General features: G+C 45.2%; 1 protein-coding gene across 4 annotated transcripts in view; it reads left to right on the top strand.

The window, feature by feature from the left end:
- lhfpl2a (LHFPL tetraspan subfamily member 2a) overlaps positions 1-20,419 on the top strand; it is a 32,223-nt gene extending 11,804 nt beyond the window's left edge. For 3 of the 4 annotated variants that reach the window (XM_046375429.1, XM_046375428.1, XM_046375430.1), the window contains exons 2-4: positions 936-1,001; positions 13,311-14,104; positions 19,258-20,419. In XM_046375429.1, the coding sequence (XP_046231385.1) occupies positions 13,684-14,104; positions 19,258-19,514 (678 nt within the window). In that variant the 5' untranslated portion in view covers positions 936-1,001; positions 13,311-13,683 and the 3' untranslated portion in view covers positions 19,515-20,419. Of the gene's footprint in view, positions 1-935; positions 1,002-9,334; positions 9,465-13,310; positions 14,105-19,257 lie in introns of those variants that run through there. The other variant, XM_046375431.1, reaches the window with a different exon arrangement.
- Positions 20,420-20,924: the final 505 nt, after the last annotated feature.

The raw sequence follows: 20,924 nt of genomic DNA, 5'->3' as shown, positions 1-20,924 counted from the left end.
AGATATACCTGTCTGTGTCAGGTGAGGAGCAACCAGTTGAATCTGCTTGATATCCACGGTTACGCTTTATCAGCGGAAAACCCTGCAGTCCTGTTAGTGTTGTGACTACTGCTTAGTCAGACTATTGAGCTGACTGTTAACTGAGCTGAGTGCTGCTCTGTCAGGACAGAATCAATTAATAAAGCCTCCACAGTGCAGACTGAAAGGGAAAATAGACGGCCATTAGCTAATTAACCGCAGCCTGACGTATGTGTGCTGTTCGTATGAAGAGGGTGGAGTCACCTGAATCTGCCGCTGTGTCAGTGGTCCTATGGAGTTGGTTCAGGAGGAAGGTTTGCCTTCTTGCGACATGGATGTTTTAATATGCTAATGCTTATGCTAAAGCTGTTTAGGCAAAACACTCGCCTATTAAACATCGAGCAGACTCAGAGCAATGTTATCACTCACTCTTTTAGCTCTTTTACATGAGATAAAGCACTGAAAGTTAAAGTTTAAAGGTCATCATTACCCAGCTGGACTTAAATGTCAGCGTGTCTGTGTTGTCTTCAGAAGTTAAAATTAGTATGTGGTATTAAAATTTACAAGAGATTTCACCTTTCGGGGCTTAGTTATCGGACTAAGCCTCAGCTGGCTTATGTAATACACACACACACACAATATGTTTTGTTGTGCTAATCATTATGCAACTTTGCCACAGGGACCCACGTAATGTCAGATGAGGGATGCAGACATCAGCGTCTCTCATTTTTTCTGCTCCGTTTTTACGAACATGTGAAACAGTTTAACGATTTCTCCAGGTGGAAAATACCAGCGAGCGAAGAGAAAGAGATGCTCGTTTAGTTGTGGAGCCAACTGCGGCTGAACTGTTGCACTCTGGAGATGGTGTGGTTTTGTGATTTGGACTCATCGTTGTGTTGTCTCTGCTGTCTCTGCAGGTTCTGAGAGGACACTTACATCATCTGGATTTAAGGGAAGACTCGTCTCTGCGTCCAATGCAAGAGGTTGGTGCTTTTCCATGTGTGTTTATTTGTTCTTTGCTATCATTTATACTCTTTAGTCCACTGACGTGTGACTCTAGTGTTGAGCTTTTCCTCTGGAGTTGTGTAGACTAACAAAACAAACAGAAATGTGGTTTCCTGCTTTTCTTCTTCTGATATTATTGGGGTTCCTGGCACCTGTCTGTTATTGGTGGAAATACAAGCTGTTCCCATGGCTCCTATTGTTCCGGCCAGGTGTTATCTAACATGACCCCTTTGAAGGCCCTGAAAACCTTCTGTTCTCAGTCAGCTTCTCATTGTGAGCGGTTTGCTTCCCGCATGAACACAACTTAGAACGTTTTTGGTCATTTGACGGCAGGTTTCTCTTGCAAGGCTCAGTTGAAAACACACAAGTGATTTGTTTGCTTTTGTTGTCAGCCGACTGTCAACCACATCTGATCAATCCACATGCAAACAGTCCTGATGTGTAGAGAACTATGGAGCATTAAACTCCGAAGCATAGAGTACCTCAACATGTTTGTTCTTTTGAGTATGAGAGAAATAATAGCATTTGAAAAACTCAACAGCAACGTCTCTGTCCTAAAATCATGAAACAGTTACGCAAGATGATCCAAAGACCTTGTTGGAAGCAGCTTCATGTAGGTGTTAACTCACCCCCTTTTGTCTCTTTAAGAACTAAGCTGTGAAATTACAACCTCTTGTCACAAGTTTCATAAGTTGTTAACAGTTTGCCAAGGGGTCATTTTTCCTTCTCAGATTCATTAATAAATAATATCATAAAACCTGTGAAGGTAAAATTATCCAGTAGTTCCCAAAAAAGCAAAGACAAACAAAACAAATCTAATTCTCTCTTGTAATGTACACTCAGTTGCCAGTTTATTAGGCACACCTTCTAAAGTCTGATGTAGTCTAAGACACCATTGATCTGCACCACCTGATCAATACTTCCCTCGTGAGGGTTTTCTTTCATTTTATAGGCTGCACCGTAAACTGGAAATTGAGTGTGTGTTTTCCAGTCCCACTGCTACCCTGTGAATCGTCTTCCTTTAAATTGAAACGGCATCTTCAAGTTCATGTTGTGTTTTCATTGTCTGTCACGGTGGCTCTTGAATTCTGTCTGGTGTATTTATCTGGATGTAGTGGGAAGTCGGGGGTGTCGGAGGGTGACCGTGTTTTTCCAATATGGAGGAAAACAACCGGTTGAGAGATAATGAGCTGGGACCACCTGTGAAGGTCATTTCAGAGTGGAAAGCCCCCTCTAAGATAATAAACAGTATAATCGTTTGTCAGGGAGACTTCATGTCAGCTCTCCGCTTCCTGTTATCTCATTTGTTTTTGACTGGGCCTCCTTTGTCCTTATTCTCTCTATTGGACACATCGGTGGCAACAGGCTGAGGTTTTATCTTTGAATTAAATCTATAAAGTTAAAACACACTCTTATTTCTTACCAGGAAGTTTGTCATTTATTCCGGAAATTTGACACGTGACTGCTTTTGTATAACCTGCCATGTCAGTTCTAATTCAGACCTTGTTCCTGTTGTGTCTGCAGGATACCCCAGGGGTGTCCAGTGTTTTGTCTTAATCTGACATGGACAGGTATTTTTGGGGGGAGGAAAAGCATGACTCTTCAACACTCATCTCTTTGTCCTCAAGTGAAAGCGCTTCTCACTTTACTCCCCCGAAACCAGTGTGACAATGGCGGCACACGTCTTCATTTTTCAGCTTCCCACCTCTCCGCCTCGTCCTCGGCCTCTCGTTTTTACCCTTCATTTGTCTCCATCCCTCATCTCCTCGCCTCCTACGCATGCCGTTAATGTAATTTGCCAAGAGCCTGAGAGCGGGCGTAATATCACATGATACTTTTATTATCCGAAACTCAAGAGGGTCTCCCGCCAACGTTTCTCAGCGAGAGCAGGGTGTCGGGTTTTAGCTTGGAGTGCCCCACAACAGCGATGGCTCTGCCCCCAGGGGCGTTTGGATAAAGCAGCCAGCGAGGTCTCAGTTTGCAGGAGAGTTTGTGTCAGAGCCACAGGGAAGTTGGGATTAAACTGCACTCATCCCAAGCACAAAACACAGTGAGAACAATGCTTTTTAACCCCCCCCAGAGAAGAGGGCCAAATACCATCCACCCAGCTCAGCAGAGGGACTGATTTCCTGAGCCTGGACTGGAAAACAGAAGCCTGGGGATTTGAAGTGGTAGGACTTTTCTGCTTAGACCCTCTGTGTTTATGGTCCCCGGGGCTGTGTGCAGGGCTAAGGTGGGGCTGGAAGTGGTTAAGCATAATGGAGACAGTGTTAGTGCCTGAGGGCCCCAAACTCTTAACAGTGGGAAACTGTGGAGAAGTGCTGGGGCTGCTCAGGGCTCCCCAGTCCTTCACTGCCCGGTGAAGGACTGGGGAGGTGTGCAGTGACTTTTCATCAAGTTGAATATTTAAATTTTTTGGTGCTTATGTTAATTATGTGTATGAAGACAGACAGCAAAAACGTGTAGTTTTTAAGCTATTGCTTCAATAAAAAAAACTCTTGGAGCTGATATTCGCTGGCAACATGAATAATATGACATTTATAGTCAGAGGGCTGTCTGGACACCTTAATGTGTTTCTTAATATGACTTAAAAGCCACAGTAGCAGCTCCCGTCAGGCTGTACTTTCAGGCTTTGAGCTAAATGCTAACATGCTCACAGAAATAATGATTACCTTGTTCACAGTCGTAGTTTAGCATGTTAACATGCTAAATATGCTAATTAGTGCTAAACACAAAGCACAGCTTGAGATTTACTGTGTTTGTTGTAAGTGGCCAATATAATGAAAAATGCACTACTACTTTGATTAATTATGCTTATAAGACAGACGAAATGTTTTGCTTTAAACCTCCACCCCCCTGGAGTGTTTGTAGGGTCAGAAAGAAACCATGTATTCTGTTTTGGTTTCCACGCAGCAAACAGTAGTGATTGTTGCTCTGTTATCGCTCTCTGAGAGCGCTGTGCGATTGTGATGGATGGTTGGTTATCTCTGTTTTGGTGCTGTTCCTCAGCCTCTTTAATCTTCAGTTCAAACGGCACGAGTGCTGATATGTAGCTGCTCAGAGATGCCATACAGACCGAGTCAGAGCAAACAGCACAAAACAATCTTTTCACAAGATGGCTATCCAGTGAAACCATCCCCGTCTGTGGCAGTCCGCCTGGCCACCCACTTTGAGGCCAGACTGTGATATGTCAGATGGTCTTTGTTTTCCACCACCCTCTTAACCCTTGTGGCATGGGCTCGCCATGCGAGGGCTGTTATGGTCAATATGAGAAGATGAGAGTTTGTTGACCTCCGCCTTCCTCCTCAGAGGCACAGCTGAAAAATAACCCCGTCACTCCTACTGCAGTGACTCCTGCTGCACCTCCCCTACCAAACCAGACTGACACTCAGATTGTATAAACAGATGTTTCCAGGGGGGGAACAGTTGACCACTCACACTGAGATCAAATGGAGGTTTGCATGTTTTGTGTGCCCAGGTCCACATGTGTTCATGTGTACACTGCAATGCTGTGTTTTTATTATGTTCTATGCAAGTGTTTGGACTAAAAAAGACTCTTGGGATAAATGAATTTGTTTTCTTTTCCCCCCTGGCTGCTTGTTTCTCCACAGTTCAGCCACCTTTTCCCCTCAGTCGGAGGTGTTATAAGTCCTCTGTGGCCAACATCTTAGCTCCACACCTCTCACAGGTGTGCTCCCCGCTGACCACAAGCCGTTCAACACTCAGGTCTCTCCACCATTATTCCTTTTCCCTCCGTCTCCCTTTCCCACGCTCCCGTCTCGCTTCGCCCGGAGCTCAGTGTTGGGATTTCCTCACCTTCAACACATCCGTGTGTTTATGCTCCAGCGGTACTCCCCAGAAAGTTCATAAATTAGCAAATATGCCGCAGAAGTAACTCTCCCACACTAAGATACGCTGAACTACAACCACCGCTGACAAGAGCATAATGGATAAAAATGATGTGGAGTGGCCTCGCTGGAGAAATGTATCTGTCTCTTGACCTCAGCTGTCGTATTAAAACAAAGTGTCCTGAGTATAGTGTGTCAGATGTCATGTTGGGCTTGTCAGTGAAGATGAGCTGTAGCAGAGAAGATTTTATGCAGCTTAACAATGAAATGTGTCCCTTTCAGCAAAAGTTCAGTGTTAAAATCATGAAAGGAGATGGTACAGGCTTGGGCAGGGTATCCAACCTTAATACATGTTTGACGCTGACCTAAAAGTTTTTACTTGTGCTCTTTTTGACGTATTCTTTGTTCTTTATCTTATTCAGGCAAAGTTCTTGTGTGTATTCTTTTGTAAATCTCAAAGTACAAGTAACAAAAACCCTGCCAGCCTCACCCAGGCTGAGTGAGATGTTAAACATGTGCCTCCATGTGCCTGTTGATGGGCCTTTCGCTGCTGGGGCCTTGAAGTGGCCAGATGGTTGTAGCTGCTCCCTCTGTGGGATTCAAACCGAGCTCAGACTTCTCTGATTGCACAGAGAAGCGCATGTATATGACTCCCCATCATCCATTTGTCACTCCACATCTGCTTTCACACTGCACTGTTATTCAGCTTTTCTTGTTGGGTGATGAGAAATGTGTGACATATTTGAAAGTTTCCACCATCAGGTATGTTTTCAGATATTCCTCTTTTCCAGACATTTGTTTTACACTTAGGGGAGGTTGCCAAGTGATCCACATCTGATTTCACCACGCAGTGAGCTGTCATTACGGTTTGCCTCAGCTGGAAAGTCCGTAAGCTCTCGTCAGATCCAAATATTCCATCAGTCCATCTGTCTGTCGTCTCCATCTCTTTCCCCTTTTAAAAGTGAACCCTGCGTAGCCTCTTCAGGGTGGCTCGATGCGGCAGTGACATAACATGTACAGGCGCAGCCCAGATTGGAAACACGTGGAGATGAAAACTTCACCGAGATATCTGAGACACATCCGCGAATCGCGACACGAGCCAAAATCAAGCATTTGGTTTCTGTAGTATGAAATGAGTTCCTTCCTGACTCCGTCTTGCCTTCTTTATCAAACTAAGGCTTTGTTACTCCTGAATATCCAGGTCAGGGGTGTACAGACACAGAAACATTTCTGTTTGCATTGTTGTTTTACATTATCAGAAATCAGGCTTTTACTGTCAGCGCTGGATTTACTCTATCCCAACTGTACAACTCCTCTCCAGGTTAATGCTGATGTACCTGGTGTGGGTTTCTGCTTCTTGGCTGAATTCCTTTATACAGTATGATACAGCAATTCAAAGGCAAAATGATAGATACTTTAAGGCTCCTGGAAGACACTTCCAAGCAGTAACTGGTTGAAAAGTGTTGATTAAAAGGAAACTAACTGTGCACCTACTTTGATAATAAATTAATCATTTCACTCAAGCTAAACAGCCAGAATTTTGTATAAGATTTCAGCCTTTAATTCAGGAGGTTAACCAAAAAATGATTGCATATTGTTATTGAAAGGAGCCGTTTGAAACCAAAGTAAGAAAACAACAAAATTTTCACGTTCAGGCCGCAAATACCTTCACCATTTTAGCTGAACTGTCAAGTGGATTTCCTTTGCCAAACCTGTTATCTGCAGGTTTTTCCCTGCTTTGCGTCACACTTGTCAGCTTTCCTTAAGTCGAGATGCTATTGATCAGAGTGTGACAAGGAAAGATGAATTACCAGCAAGCCAACAGTCAGACTGGGTGCTTTGTTGAACATGTATGAGTGATGATTTAGCCTGGCATGTGTCTGGTGCACTGATGTGCTGCCACAGTTACGACCGCCGAGGGTCTTCTGATCCTCCGGTCTTTGATGTGAGGGTCTGTGCTGTGTCTGAGCTGCCGAGGCTGCCAACAGAAATCTCTCTGGCCGCCTTCAGGCAGCACTGCTGTCTTTCTGTTAGTCTGTAAGACAATATGAGGTCCGTCTCTGTCTGATCCGTATCTGTGTCTCCAAATCGAAAACATGATATATGAGGATGAGGTTCGCTCACAGGAAAGTTGGCTGAGAGCATAAACTGAAAGTGTAGTTGACTGAGGTATTTCCCTGAACCCTGATAGTAGCTTAGCAGGTTTGGATTTCTCGACATGGTGGAACTGTCTGAAAATTTGGGCGGCGTTATTGCCTTTCCAAAAAACAAAATAGAAAGAGGAAAAAAATGGATTAAACTGTGAACTGCTTACATGTTGCATCAGTGATGCTCGTTGGCCCAGATGCTGCTATAAGAGTTTAGGCTAACGTTAGCATCTCTGTCCCGCTCTTTATTGAATTAGGGGAAGTTTACACTCCTGCAGCTTTAGCAGAGACAGCATCACGTTTGCCAAACACATTTAGTCCTCATCCCAGAAGAGTTTTTTTCTTGTGAAAGTAAAAACATACTGTTTGAAAATACAATCAAATATGTAGGCTAAGCTAAGAGCTGCCGAAGAGGTTGGATGGAAATAAACACAGTCTCATCTTAAATTTCTCATCATAAATTTTGTCTGATCACACTAATTAGGTGTACACTGCAATACAAGAATAATGCTCTTTCTTTATTTATATCCTCTATGTGGATTGACAACTGATATATTGGACCAGTTTTGGCCCGGGACCTGCTAACGTCAGTTTTTTGAATTGCTAACAGCTGTTAGCTGTTAGTTTTTTTAATTGAATTGGATATCTGAGACCCAATTTAAAATATTTCTCTTTTTAAAACGAATTGACTGGAAATATTATAAAGTCAGCCAGAGTCGATGTTTTCAGCCAGCTCAGCTAGCTTAATTAGCCCGCTATTGCCAGCATATGAAATCTGCTGACAGCTGTCATTTTCTTGCCAGCAAAATTTCGGTTGCAGGCAAGAAATGGGAAGTCTACTTTTGTCTACCTGCACCTGAAATCAAGGGTCAATTAATGTGACTACTACTCAATACACACACTCGATGCATTGTGTGAGGGGGGGAAAAACCTTGACAGTCATGACAACAGTGTCTAACGGGATGGAGTTTAGTGAACCAACAGTTGTTTTGTTGAGAGAAGGCATTTTTGTGAAATTCTAGACATTTGAGGAGACTTTGTGTGGCTTTAAATGGCCTATTAACTTCTTCTCATCCAGTTCACAACCACAGGGCGAGGATGCGTCACCAGCATTTATTGGAAATGGGTCAGGGAGAGGTTTTATTATGTTCAGGATATATGCATCTGGGTTGACAAGAACTATTTTTGCACTGCTATGGCCTAACTTCCATTCAAACTGATAAGAAAGGCCTCTTCCTCAGGCTTTCCACTCTGTATTCAAGTGCCTGGCCTATCAGGCTTCTCTTCCTGTTTGAGTCGGCCCCTTTTTCCGTCTTCATATGGAACTAATTTGTCTCCCCTGTGTGAGTGAACACAAAAGTCAGACAAACGCTGTAGCTGACTGCAGTGTTGGCTGAATGCACCCAGTGCTGTTGTAAGCAATCCTGGGACACTTTGCTCCCATCAGCCAGAAAGGTAATCCATTAGTCAGACAGCGAACCATCTGCTCTATCAAGCAGTTAACTGGGCGTTCAGGCAGCTATCTAATCTGTCAATCAGATATTTGTTAGCGACTGAAAAGGTTACGACATGATCTGCGTGTGCGATGTGCTTTATGTGTTGGTTATAGATAAGCTTTGTGTCTAAACTTACAAACTGAATCATAACAGTAACTTACAGTGTTCTTGTAAATAAAGACTATATAGCAGAGGTTTTAGATGGATACTGTCCACACATTGTTGTGCAATATGACCAGTGTAGCAAGTATTAGGATCAAAATATACTTGAAGTACAAAAAGTAAGAGTGCTCATTATGCAGAATACTATCATACAGTGTTCTAATGTTAGTGGTATATCATTGAGTATAATTATTTATGCATTAACGTGTTCATCACTTTAATGGTGCAGCTTACAGAATAACAACAGCAGAAGAACGCTTACACGAACTAAAAGGTTTTTAGTTTGAAAAAGAACTAAACCAAACCGCAGGCAAGTATACCAATAGTTTATCCAACAGCATATTAACACTTCTGTACGTATTCACAGAAGCATACTTAATTGTGTGTACTTAATGTTTACTTGTTTTGTAAGGGAAGTGAAAATGCAGTCAGGCTGATAATAAAAAGTCGGCTTTGGTTGATTAAAAGGAGAGCAATGAAAACAGAGCGAGGAGGTGAGAGAAACTGAGACCAACAGAGAGAGAGAGTGGGACCCTCTGCAGCTCCAGCTCTTGTTATTTTAACCCAGATTCAGCACTGAAATATGGCCACCATGTGGACTCTCTCAAGAAGTGTGGCTGCAGCCTTAGCCAATAAGAAGAGATGTGGCGGTCCAGGGAGGAGGGACGTGGGGAGGGTCCTGGAGTCTGAGCTGAGAGACATTAAAGTGTGTGAGCAGAGGAGGAGAGTCAGGGCAGAGAAGCCACATCTCCTGGAGAGCTGGACTGTCCACAGACCGATGGACACAGGTTGGACTATTGTTTCACTTTCTTCACTGTCCTGCTTTAGTTTCTCTTTCTAATCCGCTGAGGGGGCTCCTTGGGTCGGCGATCGCTCACACAAACTGTCAGCTGGGTTTCTGGCTGATGTAATGGGATATAAGTGTTATGTTTTAGGTCTGAATCAAACCTCGCTGCAGCGTCACACAGCTGAAGGATGCTGAGCAGATGTGCAGAAGTGTTAGGAAACTCTGGCTCCTTTGCTGTGGAAAACCTGACAATGAACTGCTTTGTTATTCACTGCTATTATTACTGTTAAAGCCTGCAATTTTCCTAATGACAAGACCAAGACCTATTCCTCTAACGCCTTCACAAGAGCTATGAAATCACACAAAATCAGACAGATGCCTGGAAGGGAAGCTGAACTTTTGCTGAATTTGATTGATTTACATCACAGGCCAGATGATTGTAATTGTAAAAGTTGCCCTCTCAGCATGTAGACCTTCGTAAACTCTCCCTGCAGCCCTCATCCAGCTCTAAACAAACGCTCTCCATGGCGACGTGTTACTCTGCTCACGGGGTGTCCATAGATATGTAGATTGTTTCCTGTCAGTGGCAGCATAGAAAGGCGTTTCCTGCTGTTTATGTTGCTGTGATAAGAGAAAGGCTGAGTGGACACTTTGAACAGGAGTTGTGTGTAGCAGCTTAGCTGTAGGGACGAGGATGTTGGGCAGTTGGTGGGTTAATCCACCGCTTTGGTCCACACTGAAAATTTTTGATCCCTTGACCTTTCCTGTAGTGACCTCATGATGGAGAGATTTCTGTATTTTAATCATTTGATTGGTTAACATTAAATTTGTCACTGATATTCGTGGTCTAATGAGACTGAAGCCTAATGACTTTTCCTCCAGAGCCACTTTGAGAGTTTTGCATTAATGGGCTCCACAACCATCCGATGGGCTGCCATGAAATTTGGCATAAAATGTATGGCTTCACAATGCAACTGGCATGACTGTAAATAAAATTTAATGTTCCTTTGTGACCCATCAGACATCTTTAACAGACTACTGATCATTAGTCATCAGTCTCATTTTGATTTATTAATTAAACTGAGGTCCAACTGTGAAGAAAGTCCCTCCTAAGTCACTTTTTGGCGAGCATATGTCAGATGGCAGGGAGTCTTGTAAGAGTGTGGAAACACATGGGGATTAGTGTTGAGGGTCACCAGGGTGGTGGGTGCAGTCTGAGGGCTGTTAACTCTTCTGTGCATGTAAACCGAGCCTCAAATAATCCTGGGTCTCCCCCCCTGGTTACTCAGGGAGTATAAAAGACATCATAAATCCACCTCTAGCCTCACATATCAGACTACCATAACTTGACTCTATCTTGGGAAACTTCTGTTCCTGATAACTGCTCGAATGTGTCTGTCTGGGAACAGCGAGCAGACGTCTGGGTGTATGCTGATGTGACAAATACCAGGTACATTAATAGAACCAGACTTGTTTTAGATCCACTAACCCACATTCAAGGCAGCTTTAGACCAATTTAGACCCACTTGTAGGTACCGTGTAACCAACAGGCACGTGATGCAAACACAGTGCAGCCTAGCGAGGTCAAAGGTTATGTGTGCTGGTCTTTAGAGATCCGTACAACACCCCCCCCCCCCCCCAGCTGGTTCAAATTGTTTTGTTTCCAAAGTGTTTTCCAACAATATTCCTGTCAGTGAGGAATTAGTCTTCGCAACTGGCCAGCAAATGTTTGACCTTAAATCTTCAGCTGCCCGTTTGTCTTAAAACGTCAAACATCAGTCTCATCAAAGGAGGTCCTGGACCCAGCCCCATGCCCCGTCTTGAACCTCAACGGTCTTTTTCTTTGGGGGGGGTCAAAAAGTTCAGCTAGCGCTTGTGTGTCTGCATCTGTTCCTGCATCTGTTCATGGTGAGGCAATGAGAACACTTGTGATTCATAAAATTAATTTTGGTCCAAGTCCACAGAGGCGGCTGTCTGTGCCTGTTCTTATGATCTCATCTGTTTTACACAGTCCAAACACACACACACACACACACACACACACACACACACCACCCTGCAAGAGACCACAGATCTGGGTCATTTTCTCCTCTGGAAAAGAAGAAGGAGGGGGAAAAAAGGCAGAACTGTTGTTGATATCTCTACAGGATGACAAAGATCAAAGTTTGTGTAACTCTCTGACTCACTCACACGCACACACACACACACACATTGGGTCTCACTCGTTGGGATGTGACCACAAAGGCCGGCCGTGGCTCCTGCGACCCTCGCTGTCAGGGCACATCGGGGGCCCGAGCGATGGAAACCTCGCGGTGCGGGCAGCGCGCGTGTCAACAGCAGCCCAGTGCTGCCCTGCCAAACACTGACTGGTGAATGACTAACAGACTCCCCAGAGACAGCAGGGAAACCAGGACAGAAAAGAAAAGAAACAACTGTCAGCTTTGGCTCTGAGCTGTATTTATAACATAAGCCCAAAGGCCTGGACAGCACAAGCATCTTGTAATCTTCTCTGGCATTTCAACCCCTGTGTTTTAATTTATGTTCGGCTCAGATTTGTTTATGTTTCTCACAGATCAAATCAGATCAAGCTTTTCATAACTTTAATAGAATTAAGTGTTTAAGGAGATCCTTTAGATCGGCACGTTGCTACTGTGTTGTGTCGTCTGTTTTTTCTGTGTGAGGACAAGGCGTCACACCAGGCGACTCACTTGATTTAAGAAAAACCCTCATGAAGTGTGAAAATGAGGCCCATAACTCTGATGTAATTATTGTATTAGCGAAACAGGCCAGTTTATAACAGAGTATAACACCTACGTCAGGGACTGGACCTTTTATAGGAAATGTTTTTACAGTTTCAGCAGAAAAAGACTCATTGCTCATTGAGAGGACATTCAGGAAGGACAACTAAGCCCCCCCTTTAAGGAATAGTTTTGTGAAATGCATTTATTCACTGAGCGTTAGCCCAGTTTGGCATAAGCTAAGTATGAGCTTTTTCCCACCATCGCTTGCAAACCTTTCAAACTTTTTATCCAGCACCTTTTTCCTTTCATTTCTACCTGAAGACACTTGACACTTTCTTTATGTTTTTATGTAAAGAAGCGCTTGTTGGCAGATGTGACATTTTTATGAACTGACACTTCCTGCTTGTCGTGTCACTGATTCAGCAGTGCAGCAGGGTTGATGTCACCGAGGTTATCAGCAGTCATGTGACAGCCGGACAGCCGTTGTGTTATCATCTGGCTGACCCCAGGTCTGCTGTGTGGGCTGTCCTATGAGAGGCCTCCGGCTTGTTTTTCTCTCCGTCTGCATCCGCTTCTCATTCCGTTGTTTCCACGTCTCTTTTAACCTTCCCATCTCCTCCTCCCCAGCCTACACACACACACGCACACATGCACACACACACACACACACACACACACGCACACATGCACACACACACACACACACACACACACCAGGGCAGACATGCATAATGTTATTCCAGTTTTCATCTTTACAGTCTCAGTCATGCACATCTACAGGGAGTAGAGAACACGATGAGAGTGCTGATCGCAAATCCTCAAACATAAACACAGTGAAAACAGAAGAGGCCCACTTCAAATGAACGCGTCCCTACACAACTCATTAGAGCCTCTCCTGAAGATCTACACCAGAGGCCTCCCTCCCCCCCCCCACACTTTCCTCATTCTCCACACTTCTCCTCTTCCAGATATGAAACAGGAGAGCTGCACTTCCTCAAAGATTACTGATCATCTTAGCTTCTTTTATACACGCAATTACATTTTACACATGCAATTAAAGCACTAACCCTGCTGTTCTCTCTCTCTCTCTCTGTTTTATTTCTTAGGTGTGTCTGATGTGACGCCAGCTGGCTGGCTCAGGGATCACAACTACAATACAATGTAGACACCAAAAACCAGACCGAATAAGAGTCTGAAGACCGAGCCGACAGAAGGAGGGTGAGTTCAAGGAGGAGCAATAGCTGTGCTGAAACGACACCGGCCGAGGATCAGAAGTGAAGAGAAAGACCGAGGCAGCAGACTGTGAATCATTGACCCGAACCCTGTTGTGTCACCTACTCCTTCCTGTCAAGTGTTCACTCGTTCTCGCATCTCTGCCGGAGAGGGATCACAGCCTCAGCTCTCCGACCCACGCGTCACCTTTTTGCCTCTCAGCGGTGTTGACATCTGAACAGATCGGAGACTCCAGCCGCCGTCAGCATGTGCCATGTCATTGTCACCTGCCGCTCCATGCTGTGGACTCTGCTGAGCATTGTGGCCGCGTTCGGAGAGCTCATTGCCTTCATGAGCACTGACTGGCTGGTGGGATTCCCCCGCACCCCCGATGCCGTCTTCGGCCCCCATGGGGCCACCGCAGCTGGAGAGGCCTACAGGCCCACTTTGGGCATCTACGGCCGCTGTATAAAACTGCCCCACCTGCAGCGTGGAATACTGTGCGGACCGTACGCCATACACTTTGGGGAGATCGCCAGCGGGTTCTGGCAGGCTACGTCCATCTTCCTAGCGGCAGGAATCCTGCTGCTGTGCGCTGTGGCGTTCATCTCAGTGTTCACCATGTGCTTCCAGAGCATCATGAAGAAGAGCATCTTCAACGTGTGTGGACTGCTGCAAGGGATCGCTGGTGAGATGTGCACACATACTTATTTATTTATTTTTTTCACTTTAAAGAGCGATGACTGCTTGCCAAGAGCTCTTTCTTCAGATTTCAGGGTTTTTTTAGATTGGAAAAAGTGTATTTCAATCCCAGTGTGGCTCTTCTTCAGAGGTCTTAAACAGTCTCAGATTTGTGTCGTTGAACAAGGCGCCAGTGTGCTTCATCAGAGCTGCTTGTCAGATGATCAAACGTCTTCAGACACATCCTTCTCTCCCACTGTTGTCTGAATTGGTGAGCTACCTCTGATCATTTCTGTAACATTTAAAAAGGCTTGGCGCCGGGCGATGTTTGTTCTTCTCTGTCTAGCTCTCTTTTATTATTTCTTTACCCCATTTTTTTGGTCACTTTCCATGCGTACAGCAGCGTGCAGCTCTGTGAGCATCTGAAAATATGAACCATCATCCCCGTGTTTAAATGATTATGGTGTCTCTAAACACTTCATTTCCGATGTTGTTGAGAAACGCCTCATGTGAACTAGTTCTTATCTAACATAACCTGGCCTTTAGTCCCACATACGGGTGTGCCACACCTCCTGGTCAGAGCTAGAACAATGTCAATGTCGGTGTATTTGTTGCTTTTGAGACGGTTTCTCATAACTCCCTGATGTGAAATATGTGACTGTACTGATCGAAAGAGAACAGACGAAGAACCTTAAAGCCAACTCAGTTCATCTAAACTTTATTGTTTCTCCTCATGCCTGTGGCGTCCACCGTTCATCAAGGTAAATGAAAAGTTTGAGCTGAACGCACTCATTACGAGCGCCACAGCGCCCACAGCGAGAGTGATGTGTTTAATTCTCGTGGAGCCTTCTGTGAAGCCAGGCAGTCAGAAGTTTAAAACACATTGTGGCTTGTTTCCACCCTCAAAGCTGTCACTCGGAGCAACTGCCACCCAAATATTTACTTTCTGCCCAGTCAGCTGCAGTCCGTCTGGCGCTCGATTGGCCCAAAGTTGAACACGCATGCGTATCTCTGCTTGTGTGAGGAGGGCGTGTATCCCGCGTCCACGCTGGTGCGTCTGAGACCAAATCTCAGGCCACTTTGACTCACTGTGGTGAACTGTGGAAGGGAGGAGGCCTTGAGATCATTCTCACTGAACCTCCTCTTTATTTTCACAGACTATAGCTCTCAGCTCTCTGGTGATTATGGCTGTCCTCCCCCACAGTTGTTTATTTGCAGGCCCAAACAGAAAAAAGGTGGGTCCGTGGTGAAGGACATGCCAAGCCGTAAACCCGACTCCGTGCAGGCCTGCTGACCTTAGAGGAGTCCACAGTGAAGCGTGAGCGGCTACTGGAAGGCTCTCTGCACTGAAATAGCTTAATGTGAATTTGTTATTATTTAGGCCGTAATAGATTTTGTTACCTCTTTTCTTCAGGCATCTGAAAGTACATACTAGCTGAGGACCATCGGTTTTGTAATCTAAAATGACAAATGTTGCTTGCAGTGTTTACAAGCTACAGCTAGCTAGCTAAGTAATGCTGACTATGTGAGATTCTGAAAACTGATTTAAGTGTTCTCCAACTGACTGATTTAGAGGGGAAAAAAAGGTTGTAAAGGTGTCTGAAATTGCACTTGCAGTGCTAATATAAAATAATATTATGCTAAAAGGCTGCAGCTAAAGCTACAGGCTGTCCCAGGCTAAAACTCAACACCACATGAAGGCATGGAAATAAAGGAGAGAATAAAGCCAGTGAGCCCTCGCGTTATGGTACAGTAAAGTTATCAGAAGTGCTGTTGAAACAGCACTTAAATGTTATGCTATTGTTATTTCTGGAGTGTGTAAACATTTCAAAACCAGATGAAGACCACGACACATGGCTAAGGTAAAGAAAGTGGGGAAATGCACCGCTGAGTCTCCTCATTGTGGAGAGGATGAGGATGCGGAAGAGGAAAGGGGGCGAGGGGAGCTTCAAACAGCCGAGGAGGCGGGAGGGTTTCCTTCATGTCTGTGGAGCGAAGGGCCGATAACCTTTCACTCACTTCGACCACAGGAAGAGATAAGACCCAGCTAACCTTCTATCTGACATCTACCAGTGTCACGGCTCATGCTTCTCTGTCATCCTTCCAAGATCAGTCAGTCACTTAGTGCGCATGAGAGTCTTCAGTTTGACTGCTGTCCTGTCGTGAGGCCTGGGAATGATTTCACTCTCACTGATATCCACCACCAGCACTACCACACCGACTTTCTACCAATCACTCTTTCCACTGTTCGTGCCGACCGTCCGGTAATAAGAAAACTGAAGCCAGACTGCAGATGTTTGGGGAAGTGATTGACCTCAGATGGGAAGATTGTGGTGCCAGAGATGGTCACGTCATTGCTCTGGAGTAGCTCCAAAGCCCGTCAACCTAATCTTCACATGCACTGATGTCACTTGGACTTTTTTAGACTCTTTTGTCCCCTGTGACACACTTTGGACCGCAGTTTCTCAGATGCCATTACCCTGACGGTCAGTTTGAGCTCAGACTGAAGGTAAATCCATTCCCTTCCCTTTCTGTAACTGAATGGCTGAAACAGACGCTCTTCTGTTGAGGGTCAATCGGGTAAACTGACTGCAGGCGTGCAGTTGGAGGGCCCCGAAAGATTTCATTAAGACTACATGTGAGTGAATTCTCTGTACGTTTGTTGAAACGCCTTCCTCGCTCAGCGTCATTCAGGTCGGACTTCAGTCGCAAAAGGATTAGAGACAAGACCCCAAACAAAGTCAGCCATAAAACTGTCTCCAATTGTGGTGCGTACGGTGTCGAATGCCTTTATTACCTGTCGTAAACTTTTCCTCCAGCCGTGAGTCACAGACCTCGTCACAGGTTTAACTGTTGACCGTGACTCAGCTCCCGGCTGGAAGTGAAGGAAACACAACAGAGTTTTACAGGAATTAAGGCAGCATTACTGTGTGATGAGTGGAGCAGATAAAAAAGGGGATTCCTGTTTGGATTCCTACCAACCAATCCGCTGCAGCATTAATCATTCATATATTTTTAGTTTTTCTGTGTGCAATAAATCATTACTGCTTTACTTGGGAAGCAGCAGCATGTAATTACTGTAAACATATAAAGGCCGTATCACGAAGGTGTGCAACCTGTTTACAGTTTTGCCCGTTTCAACAAAAACTGAAGCTTAAAATCATAATGAAAGAAGGATTAACTGAAGGATTAATTTAAGATCAAATCAGAGGACTTGTTCAGAATACAACGCGATGGAGTCAAATCAAGAGGGAAATTAGAGCTGTAAAGATAAGTCAATTCATTGATCAGTCGTTTATTAGGAATTGATCAGTTTTTTAATGCAAAAATCTCTAATATTTAATGGCTCCAGATATGGAATTGTGAACATTTACTGTTTCTCTCCTCTTTATGGTTGATTAAATATCTTTTGCCCTGTTGGTTGGATTTGAAGACATCACCTTGAACCGGTCACGGCTCACCAGACCAAACAATAATCGATTAAGAGAGAAAATAACTAACAGATTGCTTGTGTATCCTTTCGCCCTCTTGCTGTCTCTTCTCTTTATTTTCACTTCACGTGAATCCCAGAGGTGGACCCAGCTCCTCCTTTTCTTTTTTCCTGGAAAGGAGAAGTGTGGCCAGAGTTCTTGGAGCAGAGTGCAGGCCTGCTGTGCTGTATTACAGGGTGGAGGCTGTGGGAGCAGAGGTTACAGAGGAGGGGTGGTGTTGGTGGCAGGCAGGCAGCGATCAGAAATGGATTGATGGTGGAGAATTGACAGTCTGGAAGTTAACAGAGACACGAAGCAGTGCGGAGGGAAAAGTGAGGCTGGGAGGGTGGAGTGCAGTGGGATATTAGGTTAGGAGGTCCGGCCTGTGTGTGGAGGGGGGGTCTTAGGAGGGGTGGGGTTGGGAATTGAAACCATACCTTCAATCCATCACTGGAGCTGGTCTGGACGTCAGGGCAATGCGGCAACATGTGGAAAGAATTTATGACCTAGTTTTCATTTCCTTGTTTAATACGATATTGGGTGCTTTAAGAGCGAGAGAATGGCAGGAGTTAGAGAGGAAGCTGAGAGAGAGAGAGAGCGAGAGAGATTAGGAGAGAATGAAAGGAGCGTGAGACAGTTCACCTCCGCCTTTTTTTTATTATTATGAAGCAAAGCGGCGAGACCTGCTCGTTGGAGAAGAGCTGTGTGTGTGGGGTTCATTTATTATCTGTAATTGTATTATTGTAAATGTTTCCTCCTGAGCTCTGATTGGTGGCAGGCCCCTCGTCTGGTCAACTGACCGATCGTCTGGAGGAAGTGCAGAGCAGAGGATGAAAACCTCATGACATTAATGAAGAATGAAGGTTGTTTTTAGTATAATCAGATGCACCAATAAGAAGAGCTGCGTGTGTGTCAGTGTTTTAGTCGTGACCAAGACGAGTGTATCCAGACAGAGACACTGAGACCAAGGCCAAGACCAGGACCAAGATATCCCCACAGTTGTGGTCTTGACTGGTCTTGAAATAAAATCCAGAGTCCTGTTTGAGATGAGGATGCAGTCGATTCCAAGACGAGACCGAGATCTTCAAAAAGTATCTTTGAGACCAGTCTCTGTTACAGTTTTTGAAGGCCTCTGTCTCGTCCAGTCTCGAGCACTACAAGCCAAGTCAGCACAGCAGTAGAAGTGGGTCACCGTACGACAGGAAGTGACCCCCATCCTTCCCCTGAGACGCCGGAGGGTCAGCCAGTGACTGGGGCAGGCTACCTTTTCCTGTTGTTCTCCACTTTCTGTTGTGCACTGACCTGACAGCCATGTGTGTCAAGATTCAGGTTTGGGTCTCTCTTTCCTGGTGGTCTTGCTGTGATTATCTTCAGTTCGTTAGCAGGAAATCGTTTCTGCCTGGTGTAACATTTTTTGTCGTCCTGATGGGATGCTTTGGATGCTGTGATGGCACTTTGGCAGGAAGTGTTTTCTTACCAGAGAAGGTCGGCAGTCACAGAACTCGGGAACTCAGTGAGCACTTTTGATTTATTGCAGGGGTTTTAACTGAAAAATGCTTCACAGCAAGATTGGCCTCACATTAAATTTGGTCATGTTAGACGGGTCTGGTGGCTGTTTTTATTGGTTGAGGTGTTAATGAAAGATACTACCATCAGTTAAGATTCCCTCTCTCTGTCTCCCTTCTCGCAGGTCTGTTTCTGATCCTGGGTCTGATGTTGTACCCTGCTGGCTGGGGTTCGGACAAGGTCCAGCTGTACTGCGGTCCCGACGCGGCTCCGTACCGGGCCGGGCTCTGCTCCATGGGCTGGGCCTTCTACACTGCCATGGGCGGCACCGTGCTCACCTTCATCTGCGCTGTCTTCTCTGCACAGGCCGAGATCGCCACCTCCAGCGACAAGGTCCAGGAGGAGATCGAGGAGGGAAAAAGCCTGATCTGCCTCCTCTGAGGCCCAGATACTTTTGTACTTGTGGGGGAAAAAGAAGAAGAGAAACAGGCCAATAACAAGCCACACCTGCCCTTCTGGCCTGTGAAATGGAGGCCCCAGCGTTGTTTACCACTAAAACTAACTCCGTTTTGTCTCTGTTTTCTGTTCACGTGGGAGAAATCTACAAGTGCCAAGTTTTTTCTCAGTGTGTGTCTTTGTCTTTCTGCCACTAGAGGTGCTGTGTCCGTTATTGTATTCATGTTAACCATGTGGACGCCCAGAGAGGCTTTGTCTGTCGCCACATGTCCTGTAAATAAGTGTGATTTTATATATATATATATATATTGTACATAATTAATGATGGCAGAATGATTGGTCAGCTTGATCCAGGCTGGGCTGATGATGTCACACTGGTGTTTCTGTCACCGGACCACGACCAGCGAACCTGGATCTGTTACCTGTTTGCCACGTGTGTGAGTGTTAACTCAGCAAGGGAACCACTACTCAGTCAGAATAAACTACTCGCAGAATCAGAGCGGATGTCCTTTAAAGCTTCCAGAATGTACTGCTATCTGAATGCTTTGTGTGTCTGCAGAGCCTCAAAAAGCATCGACGGGATTTGTTTTTCCGACAGACTGCACGAGGACAAGCGAAGGAAGCTCTGTGGTGCATTTTCTTTGTCCCGTATCGAAGTGAGCTTAATCCCAGCCTAAGCTGAAGGATGGCCTGTGAAGGGTCTGGTCCTCGTTCAGCAGACGTCCTGTAATCTGTGCACAAAGACTTGGGACCGAACGATGAGGACGCACAAATGAAGAATTGCTGTTATTAGTAAAGTCTGGTTTCAGGGAGTCTGTCGAGTCATAGATAGTGTCCGATTTATTCCCATTTGTTTCTGCCAAACGAATAAAGAGAAGGGAAAAAATAAAGTTTGGTTTTTGGATTTTTTTTTTCCTTCTTCTTCTTCTTATCCAGTGAAAGATTCACTGTGGGGAGGAGGGAGTTGGTGCAGCAAGTGGAGCAGCCAGCCTGGTGCTGAGACCTCGGTTTGGCCCTCGAGGTGGGGGTGGCTGCGTTTTCCAGCCAGCGGGTGATCAGTTTTTCCACTGATGCAGAACTCGACTCATGTGCGAGCGCCTCGTATTCGACTGAGTGCGCTTCCTCAAGTGCTGCCCTTACGTGTAGAGGAAGGTCCACGGTGCCTTACGTCAGCGTTTCCGTTTTGTGCTGCTTTATGCTTCCACTCCGCTGCATTTCAGAGGTTAATGTTGTACCTTTTTTATGTGACGGCTGACCTAGTTATTTACCTTTGACATAAAGAAGCACACGATATGATAAGATGATTTGTTTGGCTTGTGTCCTTGGCTTGCATATCAGTACTACCAATCTAACAGCCATTATTCTGCACAATGAGTGCTTTAACCTTTGATACTT

The sequence above is a fragment of the Scatophagus argus genome, chromosome 20, assembly GCF_020382885.2.
Source record: "Scatophagus argus isolate fScaArg1 chromosome 20, fScaArg1.pri, whole genome shotgun sequence".
Taxonomy (NCBI): domain Eukaryota; kingdom Metazoa; phylum Chordata; class Actinopteri; family Scatophagidae; genus Scatophagus; species Scatophagus argus.
This window is presented reverse-complemented; position numbering and strand designations above follow the sequence as displayed.